The 22,500-nt window shown below is 38.6% G+C and overlaps 1 protein-coding gene across 1 annotated transcript in view; it reads right to left on the reverse strand.

Annotated features, from left to right (window-relative positions):
- LOC137984649 (protein NLRC3-like) overlaps window positions 1-22,500 on the reverse strand; it is a 46,139-nt gene that overhangs the window by 338 nt on the left and 23,301 nt on the right. The window contains exons 4-6 of the mRNA XM_068831874.1: window positions 21,263-22,481; window positions 5,105-5,200; window positions 573-4,233 (exon numbers count right to left, since the gene is read on the reverse strand). Coding sequence (XP_068687975.1) covers window positions 605-4,233; window positions 5,105-5,200; window positions 21,263-22,481 — 4,944 coding nt within the window. The 3' untranslated portion in view covers window positions 573-604. The remainder of the gene's footprint in view (window positions 1-572; window positions 4,234-5,104; window positions 5,201-21,262; window positions 22,482-22,500) is intronic.

Raw genomic sequence — 22,500 nt, forward strand, 5'->3', positions numbered from 1 at the left:
ATGTAAGTTAATGTCAATGACCAATATTCCGCTCGGGATTAAACTTATGCTGAGGGTATTTGGATGAATGACAAGATTATGCAGAATGCGATGCATGCAGAATGACCAAAAGAAATCAATTGACTGATCGATACCATTTACAACGCTGAGGTCGTTATAAGAGACTGGTTAGTTTATGTTTACAGTCACGGGTTCTACTGTATAAATTATCTTTAAATTTCTGACTTTCAGCAATTTAAATTTTTTGTCAAAATCATTCTGCATACAATACGTTATAGTCAATTTCTTTCTTAAACTCATTCTGCGTACATTACCTTGCATTACATTATATTAAATTACATTTAAAGTGAAAAGACTTTTCGCTCGAAGAAAGAGTCAGTGCTTTCTTTATACCCAGTTGTTTTAGTCAAGCCGACAGTAGTGGTGGAAATAAAATTCACTATTCTCAAAAAACGGAAAATTTTCCAGAACAAAATGGAAGAAATATGATGGCACAACTGCTACAAAACAACAACGGAGAGACTGACTAGACCATTTGCAGTCTACTTTGAGAAAATGTAGTACGCGCGTACCTGCAGTTTTCCCATGCAACCGCTTTAACGTTTCATTTTCTCCAGCTTTCCTCCCCGCCGTAAAGGCTGACGGTTAATTCTATGAGCGAAAGTGATGGAGACTCTACCACAAATTCACTGAAGTCGTATCCACGGCTGCCATTTGTAATTTGTTGATCGTTAATTTTCAATCTAAGTGTCTTAAGTGATTCACTTTCCATTGCTTTCTCCAAAAGACAAGGTAAAATCCTCTCACCTCCTTTTCCGCATAAGTTTAGTGTCAAATTTAACGTAGTTAAAGACTTCAATTGACACAATAATTTTGCAAAGTTACTCTCATCACCCATAATGTTACCGTAGTTATTAATTGTCAGGGAGAAATCATTTAGTGAATTGTTTTCCCAAAGCTTGTATTCTTCAGAGGCAAGCATCATTACGTCAAAGTTTTGAATTTTCAAAGTGAGACTCTTCAGTGAATTGTTGCCTGTCAAAACATCGTCTAGTCTAAGACTATTTACCAACGTAGAGTCTAAACTTGCGTGGTTGTTAACAGTCAGAGAGAGGTTCTCCACTGATGTGTTACGCACAAAAATAATGTCCTCTATCCATCGGTTGCTGTGGTTTTCAATTATCAGACTGAAACTCTTCAGTGATGTGTTGCGTTCCAAGCCATAGCGAAGGCTGTCCCTCCATGTATGGCCCTTTACCCCGTGGGAGTTCATTGTCAGAGTGAGATTCCTCAGTGATGTGTTGCGTGCCAAACCATCTCCCAGGAGGAATACCAATGAAAAGACCATGTTGTCGTTGTCGCTAAATGTCAAACTGAGATCATTCAGTGTGGTGTTGCTTGCTAAGACCTGACGAAGGCCATCTTCCCACTCATGGTTGAAGTTGTTACATTTGATACTTTCCGGAGTGCGAGATATCAGTGGGGTATTCCTTGCTGCTCCAGCGTCCATGCCATTGCCCAAATCACTGTTATTAAGAGTTTCCTTTATTACCAAAACGTCATTATTAACATTGAATGAAACGTTGAGATTTTGTTTTCCCGTATTTCTTGCTTCTTTAAAGAGCGCAAGGAGAGATTCAACGTCGTCAGCAGAGACAAATTCGTTATCACGCGATTCTTCTGGAGGACCAGGAATGTCACGCACATGAAGGGTAACTGCTGGATTCTTGTCTAATTTAAGGTCTTCGAAAATAGTTTTCTCTCCTTTGCTTAACTGTTCCCAAGTGTTGATAGTCAAGGAGGACAGTGTATTTCGTTCGTCAACCCATCTTGCTGCGGAGTTAAGAATGCCATTGGTTAACTTTCCGTGAATGTCCAATTTCAGGTGAGACAGTCGGCTGCAACATAACTTTTCGTGTAAAGCGTCTGCGCCATCACGACCCAACTTGCCCCAGATATTTAGAGTGACATTTTGTTGTACAGGTAAGCGATCCGTTATTTCGAAAGGACAAAGGCGTTGTACCTGAATAGCTGTCACTTTGCTGAAGGCATTTGGGTAGAGAGCACATGAACCGGATGTTTCCCTTCCTAATCGTGAATAAATATTCCTCCCAACCGTCTGCCAATTATCAGGAACTTCTCCACGAAGAGAAACAATCAACTTAGTGATGGAATTATTTTCTGCGATACCTCGCTCTATTAAGTTAGCACCATAAAGACTCAGCTTTCCATTGACACACAAATCAAGAACCTTAACTGCAATTTGACCTGCAAGGCCTGTTGCTAGGGCCACAGCCAGCGAGTCTTGCATATCTCCGCAGATATATATAGAAAGAGAGGACAGAGATTTGTTACGTAAGAGACTCTCTAAAGCTTTTATTGCAGTTTGACTCAATGAACCATGAATCCTGAGACCAACAGATGACAGTGGTGTGTCGGCACATAATCCAGCACCAAGGGCCCTGGCCCAGCCGTCACTCAACTCATTCCACAGAGTAAACGTCACTTTCTCTAAGGTCTTGCTTGCTTTCAGGTGTTCAGCAACAGTATCCCAATCATCGCCCACCTCACGTCCTTTAAAATGGAAACATTTATTAGAGATGTCGAGATTCTTTAACTTTGGAAGACACTGTAATTGAAGAAACCTGTAACGGAAGACATCACAAGGCATTTCAAGGTGAACTTCAGGCGTCTGAACTTTGGAAAAGCCTGTACAGGCCCTTAAAACCTTAACTATGTTCCAATCCCCATGTAAATCGAGCCCTTCAGAGGCAAAGAATAAGGATAAGTGTACGACCGGTGGAAAAGGTATGAATGAGAACAAAGTAGCTGCCATTAGTTCAGGGTTTCCACTTTCACTAAAGCTCTCAACAAAGAAATTCGCTTCTTCTCTCCCGCATGTTAGCCACTTCCAGTTCCTCTTCAGCTTCTCACCAATCTGTGTGAATAGAATATGTGCCTCCTCACGCAATATTCCACACACAAATAAAAACACTTGCGGGAATTTCTTCACCACCCAATCAAATTGCACATGCTCAAATACATTAAACTGGTTTCTTCGCAACTTATGCGCAATGTAGAACGCATCCAGATACTCTTGGAACGACTTGTGAAGAAAGAAGTATTCGTGGTTTGGTTTCAATCTCTTCAAACTTTCTTCTTTGAATACAAGGCCGAGATAACGAACTACTAATTTGTCATCACTTCTTTCAAGCTTTGTTAATTGATCTTCCCGAAAACTATGACGATCATTCAGCAAGCATTCCCAAGCCAGCTCTCCAAGAACAAGGATGTTTGCTTCAAATTGCTTTTCCAAATCGCTGTCCTCTTCACAAGCCTTCACACTGTTCTTCTCACAATATCTTCTCAACAGACATCGGACAATGATTTGAAAGAGATCAGTACGGGAAGACGGCAGCTTTCCTTTATGATCTTCATAAACAACGCAAAGGAGAAGTAAATTTAGAGGATTGTTTCGTAGGGCATGCAATAAAGTGTTTTCTTTTGTTTCCTCAATGAGCCTCGCTCCCTTGGATGGATCAATATTCTTGAAATGCTTCCTGATGTACTGAAAGGAATCTTCTTCCGTGAATCCTTCAATTTGAAGACAAATATCAAATGCAAATTGCTTCCGGGCTTCAATTCCTTTTTCTTGTCGAGTTGTAGCCAACATGTAGCAAGACGGTAAAACTCTTCGGTTAAGAAGTTTGTCCATACGATGCTCAGATTTTTTAGGGACCTCGTCCAATCCATCCAAAATGATAAGAATTTTTTTCTGGTTGTGGATGTCCGTGATAAAGTTCAGTAGTCTTTCCTTGGTCTTTTCCTCCATGTCTTCAGGAAGAAGTTGTTCAAAGATGGCTTCCATTATGTCTCCGTTCAAGTCTTTGCATTTGAGCAACAATACAAGTTCGAAGGCAGGAAAGGTACAAGGCATTGATCGATTTGCCCAGTCATAAGCAAGTTTAAGACAGAGGGTGGTTTTGCCGATTCCCGGACTTCCTTCTGCTAGGGCCATGGAATATTCACCTTTACTACCAAACAAATTACCCAATCCTATTACAGAACCTTCACAGTAAACACTTCTTTTTGGTCTTGAGACAATTTTCAGTGTAGTGTACACTTCATCCAGATGTAACTTCATGGCTTGGCTCCAAAGAAGCGGACTGAACTCAGCTCGTCTTTTGTACACTTCTCTGAGCAATTCCACGACCATAGAGTCAGCAATGACGGCTGCATGGAAATGACACAAAAATAGGACAATTAAAATCTTGTCTTGTTGGTGATAACCAGTAAATGAATCGCTAACTGAACGATCCCTTCATTGTGAGGGAGGTTAAAGAACTTTATTATAAACTGTCACTAAAAATTTGGGCAATATTTAGTCCTCTAAAAGTATAAAGGAGAAAGGCTTTTTAAAAGCTCATTTATGGATTCTTTCCAAAAACGCAGAGTACAGAACCTAAAAATTCAACCCACGTATAACGCCGAGCTGGGAATCCAACCCAGGCCACATTGGTGCAAGGCGAGTACTCTCATCACTACGCCAGTGCTGCTCTACAAATCATGGTCACTTGGGCAATCATAACGTTATTCTGAAAAGTACATTGTATTTCCTTTGTGAAAGACAGTGATTTACAATAACACGCGTTTTTTTATAAAGCCGCTGCGGAGTTTAAAATGTGGGGCATTGTAACTAACCCTGACTCTCCACATTATTGGATATTGCTATCCTTTAACCCATTCCTCTCTTTGGAAACTACGTTGTAATTCTGCAGTTTGTCTTTCTGATACACCTATTCCGGGAAAAATAATTGAAGATACACATAAGGTAGATGCATATACGCTTATCTTGCATAATCCTTTCAAAGCAGAACAAATTGGACGTTCAAGTCTATGGTTTGGTATGAGCTGAAGTATGGAGGCATGGGGATTGGTTACCTTTCACGAAATTTAAATGGATTTTAGATTTAGCCAAAGATGCCTCAATTGCATTATGGATATCCCAGTATACCATGACGTGACAAACAATGTCTTTTTTCACTTAATTGCCTATCACTCCATCATTTATATATATATATATATATAAACATAATACGGGTACCTCCATACAAATTTCCGGCTTGTGTATCAACAGTAGTTGCCAAGTGACTGCTTGTTATTGACGAAGCTTCTTCCTCTAAAGAAGCACCGTGAATCCCTGTCAAACGAATCACATACATGGGTACAGTTATTTTCTTTCAGGAGAGATTCATATTCGAATTTAAATGAGTTTAACTGATCAGGCGGGAGGATTACCACCTTTCAGATAGGCTACTTTCAATAATTAATTATTCATACATGTGTACAGCTATTTTCTTTAAGGAGAAATTTATCATCATATTTGAATTTAGATGCGTTTACCTGATCAGAATTACATGTACCACCTTTCAGAGATGCTACTTTCAATTCATATGTCGAGAAATGCCCCTAATTAGATGCACGCAGATTTTAATAAGCGTCGCGAAGTGTCCCCTTGCTGTTTTCCCCAAATTCAACATCACTTCAGTGTCGAAAAACAGACAGTTCGCGTCACCAAGTGTCAACAAAACGCTACTCGTCAAGTAAGGATAAACAGCTGCATTTACCCTAAGCTAAAAATAACGCTAACCTTTACCATTACCTTATTGTTGGAAATAGGTAGCAAAGGCTTCCAAGTGACGCTCTTATTAGAAGGATCGGCACCACAACGTTGTACTATGCATTAGCAATATTGTGGTACCAAATGAAACACGAATTATACAGTCATTATTGTGACGTAATATTTCACCGTGGCAACGGTCAAGCCCTGTAAAAACACCCTTTATTTTGTCTTTTAAGAATGAAGAGTAGCGAGATAAAAACATGATGTTTCAGCGACGACATGACACAATTATCAAATGAAAATTATTGTAAGTTAGGTAACGTTATATAAACGATAAAGAGTGGAAAAATACATAAGAATAAATAAGGCGGGGATAAACAAAAGAATGAACGAAACTTAAATGAACAGTTATGCTGGAATGGAGTCATTTTGGGTGTTCAGAGTTGTTATTTAAATTTTGTTCATTCTTTTGTTTATCCCCGCCTCACTTATTTTAATGCATTTTCCCACTCTCTATCCTTTATAAAACGTTACCTAACTTACAATAATTTGCATTTGATAATGGTGACATGTCGCCGAAACGTTAAGTTTTTATCTCGCTACTCTTTATTCTGAAACGTTTTCAAAACTTTTTGTTATTTTGTCTTGAGGACTAGGTGACCCCCATTTTTTATTTCTGAAAAGTAATCAGAAAGGCAAGATGGAAATTTCTGCAAAGTTTAAAAAAATTCTGTCCAGTGGATTCAGAGCCACTTTAATTTCTGCGATTTTGTTAAGGTAGCTCTGAATCCGCTGGACAGAATTTTTTTAAACTTTGCTCAAAGTTTCATCATGGCCTTCTCACCACTTTTCAACAATAAAAAAGGGGGGTTACCGAGTTCGTTTTGAGATATGACCAACTAAAACCAAAATATTGGGTGTTTTTGCTGGGCTTTCCCATTGCCACAGTAACTTACTACATCAAAGTAATGATCACATCTTGTTTGGGAATAATCGGTGTTTCATATGGTACCATAACATTACTATTAGATGATACTGTGTTTTACCATCATGCGATCTAAAGAGAGTGTCTTCTAAGTGTTGAAACCCTTTCGAGCCTCCTTAGGGAGACTTTGCGTTCAGCGTTAGATGTCAAAACTGGGCATGCATGTTCATGCATGCAGGTTAATTTCTGGACATAAGTATTCAATTCTGCCCATCACCTTAACCATAATAGATAAACAAGACCTTGGAAGATGACTTCTGCTTTGGTTTTTGCCATTTCAAATTACCGTTTAAGGAAACAAATGAAAACAGAAAATATACCGATTTTCCCTTTATTTTTTTGTCTCCTAGGTTATTGTTGGATTTGTGTGATAATAAATAATGCCGCTCTGTTTTATTTAACTGCCTCGCATGATTTTTGTGATGTTAGAGTCACTCCATTTTTTAGCCCCGTCCCCGGCTCATTAAAAAACTAATAATAAGCAAAACCTTAACGCAAGCCATGTATTTTTGGTCCATATATAATTCTATAGATTTAGCCAAGCCTAAAAGGGGTGTCTTTTCCTTACCGGCCGTAGGGTTAGTGAAAATAAAGGTTTTCAAATTGTCTGCGTTTTGGTGTTTCTGGTTAATGCTTAATTAAATCATGTTCTTCGCTTTCTTCTTCAGAAAAATTCACTGCCCAACTAGTATCGCATGAGTTTTAAAAGAAGCAAATCCTTAGCAAAAGAACGGAAAAGGAAAAAAGCCATTTCAGAGTCAACTGTCAAAAGCTGCAAGAGCCAGCGAATAGGAATCACGCTAAAATTAGAAATCACAGAAGTACTAGCTCGTGATGTGACAGATCGGCGTTAGGAAATTTTGTCAGTTCAAAGTCAAAATAGAGTTTTAATGAAGACTTCATTCCACGAGATCATTCACATTTTGATGAATTTCAGTGAAACACGCTAGCTTTCCTTGGAACAAGAATCGGCAAAATACGGCGACCAAGAAAGGACAAACTTCAAACAAGACCTCCAACAAATTGCCCAAACGTGCTTGAAATAAATAAACTCATTCCTGAACAAAGGAAAAAACGATTAAACCACTTTTTAAAAGTACAAATCCACTGGAAATAACGCATCTGTAAAAATAACAAACGGTTTTGTGTCCAAGAAAAGAATTTGTGGACTAACTTCTTCCACCAAGATTGAGATATTGCTGGTATACAGTTTTGTCGTTCTCGTTCTCTTTTCTTTCGTTTCTGTTCTTCTGTCATAGTTCGTCCAGCCATCATGCGACCTTATCAAAATCAAAAATCTTCTGGAGCTATGCCAAAAACCAGCTCTAAACAAACGAACAGAACTAAAAATAAAAGCTCAGCTATAAGTTTATATCCATCGCATGCTTGACTTGAAAAACTGTGTAACCACCAGGGTGGTCCTGACCACAGCTACGTATTTCAAACCTGGGGTCCGTTTCTTGAAAATCCCGGTAATTAGCGGGCCCGTTAACTTACCGGGACCGTTACCGGGAAACTTTACCGGGACCGGAAGAGTGTTTCTCGAAGCACCCGTAAACTTTCCCGGTACTTATTGGGGCCGATAAAATGACCGGGAGTTACCAGGCTCTTGCATGAACTTCACGCTCGTCATAAAAAGAAGGAGAGGAGACTTGGCACTAGATCCGTAGAGCTTGTAGCATCCAGTTTCCCAACCGAGCGCTGTGATGTAAACAAAGGTGGCGTTCGAAGCGATGACCTTCCATCGTTCCTTTTTAATACACCTTCTGTCAGTGAAGGCGACTTTTTAAACCTCATTGGCCGGAGAAATTTTGCAAAGGGTGTTTAGATGGCAGGATTTTTTTTTATTCACGCTTTTTGTAAGCAACCCTTTTAGTTTGCTGGGAAGCAACGCTCTTTTGGAGTAATAGAAGCTCAGCCTTACTTACAATTTCGCAGCTTCATTTCTCCTTTTAAGTGAACGTATCGCAAATGCACTAAGTGTTAAAAACCCAATCAAAGTCCAGATTTCTTTGTTGGGAAGAGAGTGCAATCTGCAGAAAATGTTACAACGAGGTTAAGCGAAATTCTCCATCTCGAAGGCTTCGATTCAATACAAGTTGTAGATTGCAGCGTACGTATACAGCGAACCAGTGGAAGGAGGTATGTCTTTGAGTCATCGTTTAGCATTATCAGATGTTTTGAATTCTCTTCAAGAACATCTGTTTTCAATTTTATCTCGACAGGTACGTCGGGTGGAATTCCGTCTTTATGAAACCAAAGGAGAATTCTTACCTCAGGTTAACTGCATTTATTTCGATTTTCATTGGCATATATATGCGAAGATACACTATTTGAAAAAAAATCATGTTTATTTAATGAAACCAAAATAATAGTCTTAATTATATAGTTATTTATCATAAGGGTATAGTAGATTTTAAAAGACATTGCTAAAAGGGATCAATTAGTACGTAGTCACTTATTAGTTTATGGGATAATTCTATCCTTGATTTATTGTGACTCCTTCAAGTCAAATATACTTGGTGAACCCCTAGCTCGAAGTAAAATAATTATATTGTTAAATTTGTGGCACCTTTATTAAGGGGGTGGCACTTAACTACAGAAGGACAATGGTTGCTAAGGAACCTGTTTAGTCAAAGAGCCCTACAAAAAGGTTGCATGGATGGTTCTTTGAAGTAACTCTTTCAATGGAAATCTGACATCACTTCAATAGAGGTGTATGCGCAACTAGTCCCAGTCCTCGGTCTCGAAAAGAACAAAAAGACGAGGTGGTTTTTTTTCATCGGATGGGAATCGTCCCATCAATATTTGTAAACTGTAGCTTGGAATTTCTATTTGGCAAAAAATGGAACTGATATTTTGAAACGTGCATTAGAGGAGGGCCGTAAATCCATGCTACACTGATTTTGAGTTAGATTGTTCTTGCACTGTTGCATTAAAAATTTGTGAAAAACATAGTTAACTCGCTGAGTTTTTAGGCATTTTCTGTTTTGGCCATGTGATTTACCAAATATGGTTGTCAGTCGAATCAGTGGAAGAAATGTTAAATAGAACACACTTGGCAAAAAATGGTAACTGCAGAATTAAAGAGACTCAAAAGAAATGATTATTTAAAGGGGTCCATAGCAATAGTTTGGTAGTTAAGAGCCACCCCCCTTAAACCTGATTGTTTTCATGCGGAAATAATGACAATAATGACTTTATTGCTGAATTAAATGTGTCGTCAGTATTTCAAACTGTGATAGCATCTTACAAGCTAAAAATAGGGAAATGGAACTAGAAAGTGACATTTTGAAGGAGAAGCGGGTACCAATAATATATGTCATTTGTTTTTTGCTGGAAATGCTGCAGCTAGTTGTTCCCTATTAAGACTCTGGTGCTGCGAATTTAGATGTGGAAAAAAGTAGACTCACGCCAAAACAAATCGCTGTCCGTGTTTAAGTCAAGGCTTGCTTTATTGCCGATTCCATTGAAGTTTAATATATTAACATCTGTAGTTTTACGGCACCGAAAGTAGGTGGGTACGTCTTGACTATTAGTCTGTATTGGTTTACCTGAGTCTCCGCAAATTGCTGTCTCTCTAGATCTTCTTTAAAAAACACCGTTTAATCAGCCAATTTAATCTTCCTGTTGACAACCTATGCCTCTCAACGACTTCTGTATCGGTCATATGATGTACCGGTTACTGTAACCACTCTTTAGCTCTTACACTTAAAATTTGTAAATTTTCCTTGTTTGAAAGTGGAGGTACACAAGATTTAATCAGTGATGCAGCAGCAAAATCCTGAAGAGGCATACATTAGTAAGCTTCAAACCTCACCAGAGTTTGAATCAACAACAGCACAACTCGCACCCTGCTTGGCAAAGTTTCGCTTTTTGTTCAACGAATTCGGATCCAGATTAATAAGAAAACTGTCTTTCCCTTGAATGATGTATTCTTCGACTCATAAAAAAGCAATAGCAACAAAAAGAAAACCAAGAGCTCTTTTTAACGTCTTCAAACAGATGACTTGATTTCACACAATTATGCCATAAGCCCAAGCCGGATCGAACGATGTAAGCTTACTAAAGGTTAAAGTTTACCTCTTTACAATTTGATCTTTACGCATAATCGTTCCAACATTTCAGCCACAACCGTAGCTCATCATTTTTTAACACCGATGACCTTCTGGAACTTAAAGCAGAACCAAGGAATGTAATTTTCCGCGCGTCGATTGTTCATTTTTCTCCTTCCCTCCTCAAAAATACAGCGTGTTTATCCTAAAACACCTCGATGTCATGTTTGGCCGCTAACTCGAACCAGGTTTGCCGCCATTTATGAATTCGGTGTATGGCCGTGTAGCAGCGTTGGGCCACAGAAACCGCACAAAAAATGTTTTGCAGTTAACCAGGCTTGAGCCTGCGATCCAATCGAAAACACCCTTGCCTGGTCAGCGGGCAACCTAAAAAAACAGCTGACCTAGATGAGCTCTAAATTTAAGCCCGCGATATGGTCACGTGATAACATGGATGTCCAATATCAAACATGTACGCTGTAAACTAGCTGGAATGTCAGCTGGATTATGCCCTCGATATGGTCAGGTGATACTGGTCACATTGGCACATTGGAGGGGTAAATGAATATCATTTTCTGTCCCATTCCACTGCGGACAAGCAGCATTGTTAAACACGACTGTAGGACTGCGGTGGCAGTTTTTTAAGTAAGACATTTAGTGAACGCGGAAGCAGCATTGTTAAACACGACTGCGGTGGTAGTTTTTTAAGTAAGACATTTAGTGGACGCGGAAGCAGCATTGTTAACACGACTGCGGGACCGTGGTGGCAGCTTTTTTAAGTAGGACATTTGGTGGGCCGAATATTCCGCAATCTAGCCCAAAATCTTTTAGGTTGAATTGGTGGAATTTCGTATTTTGCGTGTCCTTTGCGACTCATATTTTTTTTTCGTAGGGAATGCCAAACAAGGAGAGCGTTAGAAATAAAATGGCGACCATAGATGTGGTATTTCCAGCTTCATATGAGGAATCACAATCCGACTTTACTCTATGAGGTTCTCTGATTGGGCGGAGAAAAGAAAATTGCGGAAAATTTCCGCCCAATCAGAAAATTAGAATTTAATTCGATCTGGAACTCACGCTACCCTGTCCTGCTCTCAAATTCAGTAGCAGCCGAACAGTTCCTGTAAAATCCTGAAACACCGAAAACCAAACTCTACGGTCCTCTGAGCAGTTCCTGCTGATAGAACGAAACTTCCACTGAGAGCAATTTACTTAACACAAAAGAAAAGGAAGAGACGACGGTAACGATTGATTCCGACAGCGAAGAAAATGAGCTATTTAAGACTCAAAGAATTCGTAAATCACTCGCCTGCGGCTCGTGATTTACAAATTCTTCTCGTGTTCTACCAACATCCCGCGTGGTTTATCAGCCTGTAAACATAGAGACTTGTGGTCTATTGCTTTTGTATAATAATTCAGAAGACGCGCGATTTTTCCATGAGTTTACTGGCACAATAAAACATAGCTGATTGACCAATCAGAGCGCGCGCATTGATTTGGTTATTATATAAAGGTTGATAACCTACATACTGTAGCATTAAAAACGAACACTTTCTTTACAAGCCCCCACAGATTTAAAGTTCATAACCAATAAGTCATTTGTTTCTTAGTGTTTAGTTCGGCTCATACAGTGTGCAATTACATGTATGTGCGAATTTACCATTGGTACAAGATGAATACATTTTTGGGTTTGGCGATGCGCCAAATACGCCTTGTTCACTGAACTTATTGCCAATGAAATACGGTAAGTTGAAATCTCTTCATCAACCGTACTCTAATGAACTTGACATCAAGTCTTACCTCTGCAGATGTCTCTATCATGTCCATTTTTTTTTAAATTTAAATACTGTTTATTTGTTTTCATATTAATTACATCTACTGTACAGAGAACCTTACATTAATCCACATAAGTCACATTTAATGCATTCTACACAAATGACACACACACACATACACCGCTTTCCTAACCCTCAAGAGCATCATATTTGACTAAGAACAATACACAAAATACAATACAAGAATATTAGACTGATAGAATCTTTACATATTTGCCCCACTTCGGGTAATGAGCAGAGAGTCGATCAACGTCTGACTTGTCAATCATTGTCTCAAGTTGATAAGCTATATTAATTTTTGCTATAAATATCCCAATACGGGGTAACGTTTTCTTGCATCTACAAGAGTATAGAAATTGTCTCGCAAGCAACAAGATATGGTGTACATATACTTCATCTTCGCAAAAGAACATCCCAAACAATTTATCTTTGAGTGAGAGCCTTTCAATCTGAACTCCTTGATCACCAAATCATTTTGATTACTTCTGTCCAGAGACTCTCGGAATAGTTACAAAATACAAGAATGTGCTCAAGGGTCTCGTCCACCACTCCACAAAAAGAACACGCCAGGGGAAGGAAAAATGCCAATCTTGTGAAGCAATACATTTGTACTGAAATTCATGTGATTTCGTATGAGAAGTGACACGATAAAGCAGGCTATATATATTTTTTCCAATCCAAGACGTCAACCGGGACTTGATGATTGAAACTTAACTGAGCAGTCGGCGGAGTGATTACTCTACTCCGAAGCTCTTTGTTAATAGTCTTAGGGCGCTTTCCATTTGTTAGAACTGGTTAGCCGAAAGAACTGGTTCTCATCGGTCTAAATAACATATCAGGCTTTAGGAAAGGCCACTCGACAACCACTGTACTCTTAAGGATAAGAGACGACATTATCAAAGCCACGAAAAGGGGGGAGGTTACACTTATGATCCTCGCCGACTTCACAAAAGCATTTGACACCATCAAATATAAAATTGTCCCGAAGAAGCTCAATTATCTTGGGTTTTCAAAATCTTTCCTTAACTGGACCATCGAATACTTAACTGACAGGTGGCATTTTGTCCAAGTGGACGATAAAACATCAGACCGTCGTAGAGTTAACTTTGGAGTGCCACAAGGATCGATCATGGGACCTTTAATATTCAACCTCTATGTTGCAGATCTCCACACCCACGTTAACATGCAGTGTCACCAATAAGCGAATGATACAACACTATATGTGCACTGCAAGCCATCAAACGTGTCTTGAACAATAGCTTATGTAATCTTGAGGAGTGGTCTAGCAATGCAAACTTAGTAATTAATCCATCAAAAACCAAAATGATGGTCCTGTCCACTAAACAGTTGTCATCTGCCCGTGCCCTAGAAGACTTAAATATGAAGATCGCAGTAAATAACGAGAACATCGAGTGTGTTCCTAGTACTAAACTCTTGAGAACGTATATTAATCAACATCTGAAATGGGAAGACAACGTTAAGCACATTTGTACATCTTGTTACACTATACTAGCAATGCTTTGCAAGGTCAAAAATCTGTTGCCTTTCCATATTAGGAAAAACCTTGCCCAAGCACTTGTCCTGTCGAAATTATATTATAATGATATTCTTCACCACTCGTTACCGGAATATTTAACAGCACCTCTTGGTAGAGTACAAAAGGCAGCTGCAAGCTTTGTCAATGGTAAATATGCAATAACGTTTGATATCCTGAAACTGAATTGGTTACCGGCGACTGAACAACGCGAATGGCATTTACTTAAAAGTACACACAAAAGTTTGTACAGCTCAGACTGGCCAAATTGTTTAAGACTAGAGACCTTGCACTCCAGCAAGGGTATACAGCTTCAAAGAACAATGATCGCCAATACGTTTCAAGATGAAGCTGTTAATTTATTCAACAACCTTCCCCTTTCCTTGAGAAACTGCATGAACCCAATTTTATTTTTTAAAGAGACAAAGAAATTGCTACAAGATAAAGCCAGGTCCAGCTTATATTTTTGTTGCCTTTGTAAATATCAATTATTTAGTGTTTTTAACCTAGTCTTTTCTAAGTTTGCTTTATTTGTAATTAACTTTAGATATTAACGGAATGAAGAGCCACCTCGTGGAAATGCTGTTAATAAAATCATTATAATTTGTTATTATTATTATTATTACTATTGAGAAGTGAGTGCTACCGTTAAAGGTGTTTTTGAATGCAAATACGACAACGAGAATTTCAACAAAAATATAACTAATTTTATTTGCAAAATGACATGGTTACAAGTTTGTTCTTTGAGTATAACATTAATAAGTAACTATTGGTGTGGCTAAGGCTTTTGTTGGGATTATGCTTGTAGTAATTGCTAAAAGTGGAAAAGAAATATGTTGGTTAACGAAAACGGAAGGTGTAACGAATAACACTGTCTAACGCAACATGTAATAATAGGGGCTTTTTAACTGATTCTTAGAATGATTAGTGACACTTTCTTTTACACCCAGACGAAATGCTTTACTAACGTTTTCACATAGTAAACGTTCGACCAGAAAATAGCCAAGATATTTGAACTCTTTCCTACTCCATGGATATATAAAAGTGAAAGTTTCGAAAGGTGGAAATAGTTTGTGAAGTAGTTCTGCAAACACTTAAAAACACGCACAACAAACTGATAAACTGAGGAACGGAAGCCAATTCCTGAATTATCGTGTGCTTGTTTGATTGACAGTAAAAAATGCTTCAGGGTTGCTAGGCTGCCGTCTTTGACATTGCCTCATTTTTTTATCTGCATCTTCTAGGCTTCCTTCTTTTACAGAATGTCCAGGAATTGAGACCTAATACCCATTTTCTCTTCATGCATCTTTTGAGAAATGGTGCACTTTCGTTGTTCTTCTTTCCGCTTTTCTTATTTAAATTCCGTGAAGAATTCGATGATTTCCGTGGCCGAAGACTTCGACCTCAATTTCCGATTTTTCATTGGAACCGCCTTTGCCAAGGGTGATTCCTCGTCTTCATTCGTGGAAGTAGACCCAGCGCTTGCTGTAGTCAACGAGGAAATAGTAGCCGGTGGATTAAACTTCGGGTCAACTCGGAAAAACTCTGCTAGCTCGTCTTCAAGTTCACAATCCTTCTTGTCATTCCCCAGGAATCGAGACCTAATACCCATTTTCTCTTCGTGCATCTTTTGAGAAAGGGTGCACTTTTGTTCTTCTTCTTTCCGCTTTTCTTCTTTAAATTCCGTGAGGAGTTCGATGATTTCCGTGGCCGAAGGCTTCGACCTCCGTTTCCGATTTTTCTTTAGAAGCGCTTTTGCCAAGGGTGATTCCTCGTCTTCATCAGTGGAAGTAGACCCAGCGCTTGCTTGCTTCCTGTAGTCAACGAGGAAATAGTAGCCGGTGGAATAAATTTCGGGTCACCTCGAAAAAACTATGCTAGCTCGTCTTCAAATTCACAATCCTTCTTGTCATTCCCCGTTTTGGCGTTATGCTCTCTTACTTTTTTGTACTTCTCATCGAATTTTTCCATTTGTTTGCGCACTGTTCTCTTGTAACTCTCACCGATGAGTTAGCGTTGAACTGCTCTGCAACTTTATCTATGCGACTTTCTTTCGTACTTTGTCGAAGAGGTCGGTTTTTTCCCGGCGTAGGGAAATCAATAGTTTTGTGCTCTTTGTTGTCCACGTTACAAGTTTTCCTTCGTTCTCTAGTCCTGCAATGAAATAAAATTTGCTTATGAATACCTCCACAAGGCACTTCAGAGAAATGAATCTTCCTTTCAACCAAAACAATGCACAAAATATATTTATTATACTCACCACAAGTCTGCGATGAACTTGCTGCCATCTTTTAACGCATACAAATTTCTCGCGTCCCGCGTAGGACTCAGGGAAGTGAGCGGCCCTACTCAATGAGCACGGCCAGTTTGGCCAGAACCAGTTCTAGCAGTCCTTGGAACTCGCGCGTTTCATGGACGGACGGACGAGTCCGACCAGCCAGTTCTAACAAAAGGAAAGCGCCCTTAGACACAACAGACTTGATTTGAACTATTTGGCCGTTTAAAATTAGTTTGCACTGATCCTATATAACAAAGGGTTTGTTGCAAATATCGCGATGGGCGTCGATCACAGACATAAGCCTAAAAGCGTCCAGCGAAGAGATATTCAGCTCTTTTAACTTACTTTTATTAATAACAACACCATTATTTTCATCTAGTAAGTCACCAAGTCTAAGAATACCTTTTTCCTGCAACATCTTAAAATAAAAGGATTTTCCATCAATGCAAACTAGTTTATTGTTCCATAAAATAATGTTTGAAACTGGTTGGACTGTATGACATGTTTGAATGCAATCATAATTTGCTGCTAAACACTTAGCGAAGCAATTCAAACATTCCTCATAGAATGTTGCATGGTAACCTTATAGGCAGTTTTTGAATGTCAAAATTACAACATAAAATGAATTTACCTCCAATTGCTGTAAGTAATTTAATAAAATACTTTTCCAACGGGCTGCCTGATCATTTGCGAGTTTCTTGCAACAAAGCAATTTCTGAGTTTCAAGTATGGTTTCCAAATGAGGGGCTTTGAGTCCCCCCATTTTCCCCCAAATTCGTAGCTTTTGTTTCATTGCGTTAATTAGTTCCTCAAAGTTCAGCTTGTGCTTTAACTGTTTATTGTATGTAAAGTGCACTCCAAGTATCTTGACCGATTTTTTAAACACAGTATCACTGGAACTTAATAAAATTTAATGCTGTAGTTTGGGCGCAGTTACCTAGGAACTGGGAACTAGGTATGAATGAGTGAAGAAGTGTGCGTATGTGCTCCCTCAAATTCTGAATTTTGAGTGACGTTTATGGCCGATTTCTTTAGTAAATTTAAACGAAAGACAAGACACTAAGGTGCAGTATTGCAGTTTATCAAAATATCTTGATAGGATGTTATTTGTTTGAGACTTGATATTTGGATATTTTATTGACATTTGGGTGATAATAGAATGATAATATTGAGGAATCATTTTCATCATAATGTGCATGTCAAATATTAAACTATCATTATCATTTGAGATTATCATGATAGTTGCTCAATAATTTTCGCTTGCAAATTCTGTAATTGTCGCCATCAAATCTTTAATTTGAAAAAGTGGTAAATTGAGATATCAAAGTATCACTCTCAAATCTTGAGAATAGCATGGAAAAATATATTTCTGAATAGCAAGCTATAATATCATGTATCACTCTCATTCTCAAATCATGTCTTACGCAAGTGATTTTATCATGTAACAAAGAAGAACAGACACTGACAGTGATTGTTTGATATATCATGATAATATCAAAATTCTCTACATACGTATTCAACTTCGTGATCATTTCCTCCTTTCAATATCTATCAGTAACTAAATATTCTGATAATATCATGATTTATCACTATATCACAGGGGGAAGAAGAAATTCTTACTTAATTAAATATTCTGATAATATCATGATTTATCACTATATCACAGGGGGAAGAAGAAATTCTTACTTAATTAAATATTCTGATAATATCATGATTTATCACTATATCACAGGGGGAAGAAGAAATTCTTACTTAATTAAATATTCTGATAATATCATGATTTATCACTATATCACAGGAGGAAGAAGAAATTCTTACTTAATTAAATATTCTGATAATATCATGATAAATTATGCTTATATGATAAAAACCTAATGAGGAATATCAAAAAATCAGTCCCTTATAAAACCATTGATTAATCATGATATTATCAACATTGCTTACAAGAAACATACAAGATATTTCTTGATATATCATAAGTGATAATTAGTCATGATATAGTGATAAACCGCAATGCTGCACCTCTCTCAGACAAGAGGAAGCAGTAGTGGCAGTAGTGATAACGATTCTTACACAACGAGAGAGAAGCGTTTTTGGGAGTCTCTTGGTGAAGACATCATTCCGACGGAAGAAGTTGATGAAGTTGTCTCAGATTTAGACATGTCAAGCGAAGTAGCATCGACACTGCATGAAGTTTTAGAGAAATTGAAGATTATGGAGAAGAAAGTAGATGGAGTCCTGGAGAAAGTGACCGGTTTACAAGAGACGATTTCATCATTACAATAATTCTTGATCATACAGCAGGTATACGTGACTTGCTTGTTGTTGCTGCTTGCTGTGTTTTGATAAAGATGTGAATATCATTCAGTCCTGCTTGAACGAAGACTTACTAAATATCAGCAAATGGCTGATCGCCAACAAACTTACACTCAATATGAGTAAGACTGAATTTATGCTAATCGGCTCGAGGCAAAAGCTTAACACCCTAACTGCCTCTCCCGTATTGAACATCAATGGTACTCCCTTAAACCAGGTATCAACGTCAAAATCTCTGGGTGTACTCAATGATGCAAACCTTACATGGGGCAGTCATATCGAAAGGTTGGCTAAAAAAGTTGCCTCTGGTATTGCAGCTATCAAAAGAGTTAGACAATTTGTTCCCCCAGCAACACTCCATCATATCTACAAAGCCTTGATTCAGCCGCATTTTGACTATTGCAATGTTGTTTGGGGAAGCTGTGGCGTAAAACTAGCAGACAAACTTCAAAAACTCCAAAATCGCGCAGCGCGAGCTCTAACTTTCTCAAGCTATGATGCAGATGCATCGCACCTATTCCAAAATTTAAACTGGAAAAATCTTAGTACTCAGCGTGATATCCAAAAAGCTTTAATGGTTTTTAAATCTCTTAATGGCCTTCCTCCTGAGTACCTAAGTTCGAAATTTATTGCTCGGTCTCACACTACTTCATACATTTTTCGAGATTTTGTAAACAAGTTAACTATTCCACAGCCACGCACAAATTATCCCCGTAATAGTTTTCGCTACAGTGGTGCTGTTCTGTGGAATAGTCTTCCTAAAACATTAAGGTAAGCAGAATCTCTACGCAATTTTAAGTCTCTTTTACATAGTTATTATAATAGCAAGTAAGACACGGCATTCATGGAAAGCAGGATTTTTGTTTTGCATATACTTAATTGAATAACTTTAATATTGTAATTTAATTTAATTTAATTTAGTTGAATCAATATAACTTAGGTTTTTTATTTTTCATGCCTGATGAATTTTTTAAAACCGTGTATAAATAAAGATTGATTGATTGAGATTGATTGAGATATGTCCAGGTTTGACCCTAATTAGATGCACGCGGATTTCAATAAGCGTCATGATGTGTCCCCTTGGTCTTCTCGCCAACTTCAACATCACTCATGTCTCGGAATACAGACAATTTATGTCACAAAGTGTCCCCCAAATGCTGCTCTTTAAAGGAGAACGGAAGGCTAGGAGTTGTATTTTATATGGGAGCTTCAAACTACTCAAATAGCTTAGATTTGTAGTAAAAAGCAAGAAAAAGTGAATTTTGCCATTCGAAAGTGACGCAAAAAGTCCAAAACCCGTGGTCATTTTTCCAAATTGAACGTCTAAGCTTATGTACGCAAATGGTCACAAATAATTTGCCAGCTGAGATTTATTTCGAACGTTTCGTTGAGCTCGGTTAACCCTCCAACATAAGATTTAATCGCTGAGCAAGCAATAGATCTTTTTCTCTTTGATGCTCTTTTAGTAGCCTGTGAACTTTGCGTGTCTTGACCCTTGGATAAAGAGGTCGCGACATCAACACAACTGACACAAGCAGCTATTCAACTCAGGACTCGGGTGAATTGCAATCGGCTTCATCCCAAATGTGATACACAGTCTCACTTTTAGTGAAGACGATAAGAAAGTGTTTATTTTTATTATTTCTCAGTTCGTTTTAATTGATACAAGCATGTCGCCTGGACAAATAGCATTAAATGATCTGGTGATGACTGTATATAAGCGACCACTGTTTAAATTTTTATAGCGCTATTTACCTCATCGTGAGGAGCTTTATTTATCCGACGTTCACTTCTTCTTTTCTTTTGCTAATGAGGAAATATTGTCGGGACAGTGTCTTCATTTAACTCGCGTTTACGTCTTCTGCCGGGCCATGGATTGAGGTTACAGCAACTTTTGAAGAACTCCTTCTCAAAGTGCTCCTAACAAATGTGGCACTGGCAAAGTTTGGGCAAATTTGCTCTTTAATACCCACTAGCCACTCCTTAAGAAGTGGCTTCTTTTTAAGGGCAGTCGATGGAAACTTACCCTCTTTTGGAATCTCTGACCGTTCTGTTTGAACAGCCAACTACGGCACATTCGACCATTTTGGAGCTGATTTTCTATGTGCGCAGTGACGTCATGCTATGCGCCCAAGCCTTCAACATGGCTTCCAAAATGGTGGACGTTCAAATTGTTCTGGTACGGAGCATTTTGCTGTTACAGTGAGGTTAAATGGTAAGTTCACATCCTAAAACACAGCGATTTGATTACAACGTATCATGTGCTTTCGTAAGAATGACTTTATAAAAATTGTTTTTTCGCCTTCCATTCCCCCTGAAGTTAAGATTAACTAGTGCATTTTCCAAAGCTGAAAATAATGCTAAGCTTCACGCTTACCTTATTGTTGAAAATAGGTAGCAAATGCTTAGACTTAAAGGGACACTTCGTGTTGGATGTCAAAATTGGGCGTGCATCTAATTAGGGTCAAACCTGGACATAAGTGTGTGTTTTACACTGAATGAGCTGATGCCTCATCAAGTTTTAAAACAAGTCTTAATTTATTTATTAACAGAAAAACAGTTTGTCTAGCTAATTCAACTTGAGAACCGTACATGCATTTACAACCTTTCCAAGAAAAACATGTCATTTCACTTACCACCAAGCATCTTTCTCACAAGTTCACCACACTGTTCCTCCCAACTGTATTCCTCGGCATAATGAATGCAAAGATCCTTTGCCTCTTTCAGCCGAACATCCCTCCTCTTTTTACGGACAATTTCAATTGCCTTAGCCCATTCTTTAGGATCTTCAGAATTTACTACACAACTTGAACCATTTAGCACGTTCTGCAGAGCATCTCCAAAACCAGAATTTCCACTAACAAGGATAGGCAGACCAGCAGATAATGCCTTAAGAGCGGCCAAACCAAAACTTTCAGTCCTTGATGGCATTATGCAAAGATCTCCTTCATAAAATAGTCCAACTAGATCCTCTCTACTTTCCTTGAAAGGGCGAACTTTAAGTTGTCTTCGTTGAATGCCATGCTGACACAACTTCTGGGCTACTTCCTCCTCTTTTCCACGTGATGCACCAACAAAGATCAGTTGGTAAGATTTTTCACTCAATTCACAAATGGCTTTGGCTGCGATGTCATAACCCTTTGACACAAAATCTTCAGTGTCACCGCACCCAAAAACCAAAACGTGAAATTCTGCTCTTTCTTTAGCTACCTGCTTAACTGTTGAAAATTCAGAAAATATGCTAGGTGTGAGTTCAAATACAGATTCGTCTTTCTGGAAGCGACGGAGATAGTGCGAGGACTTGTCAGCCAACTTGGGACCAACTGCTACAACTTGGTCTGCCAATTTACACAATTGCATCTCTGCTTCATGCTCCTCCTCTGAGTTTGAAATTGCCTTTGCAGATCCTTTAAACATTCCTTGGTCGTCAGGGGCTGTATGCACAACTTGAACCCACTTACACGTTAGTTGCTTCTGAATGAGTTGCACTTGTCGTCCAAGTTTCAGCCCATGTCCAATCACATAATCGATCTCGTGGTTTTCTGGTACAGACGACAGCCATTCAATCGGTTCATATCCAATCAGCACTTCTGCTTTTATGAGCTTAACATGGTTTTCCCCTGCAATTCTCATATCTGCTTCACTGCACTTAGGAAGGTACATACTGACTTCCACATTCTGATGTTTTGCCAACTGAATGGCAAGCTCTCTGATGATGGTCGACAAGTCTCCTTTTGTGGATTGCCATTCATTGCTCAGGAGAGTGACCTTAAGTTTCCTACTTGGTGCTTGGCCTGACATGCTTTCATGGCCCCCCTGAGATGCAGAAGATGAGGTGCTGGGAAAGGAGGGATCCTGTAATAAACATGATTGA

Source organism: Montipora foliosa, chromosome 14, assembly GCF_036669935.1.
Source record: "Montipora foliosa isolate CH-2021 chromosome 14, ASM3666993v2, whole genome shotgun sequence".
Classification (NCBI taxonomy): domain Eukaryota; kingdom Metazoa; phylum Cnidaria; class Anthozoa; order Scleractinia; family Acroporidae; genus Montipora; species Montipora foliosa.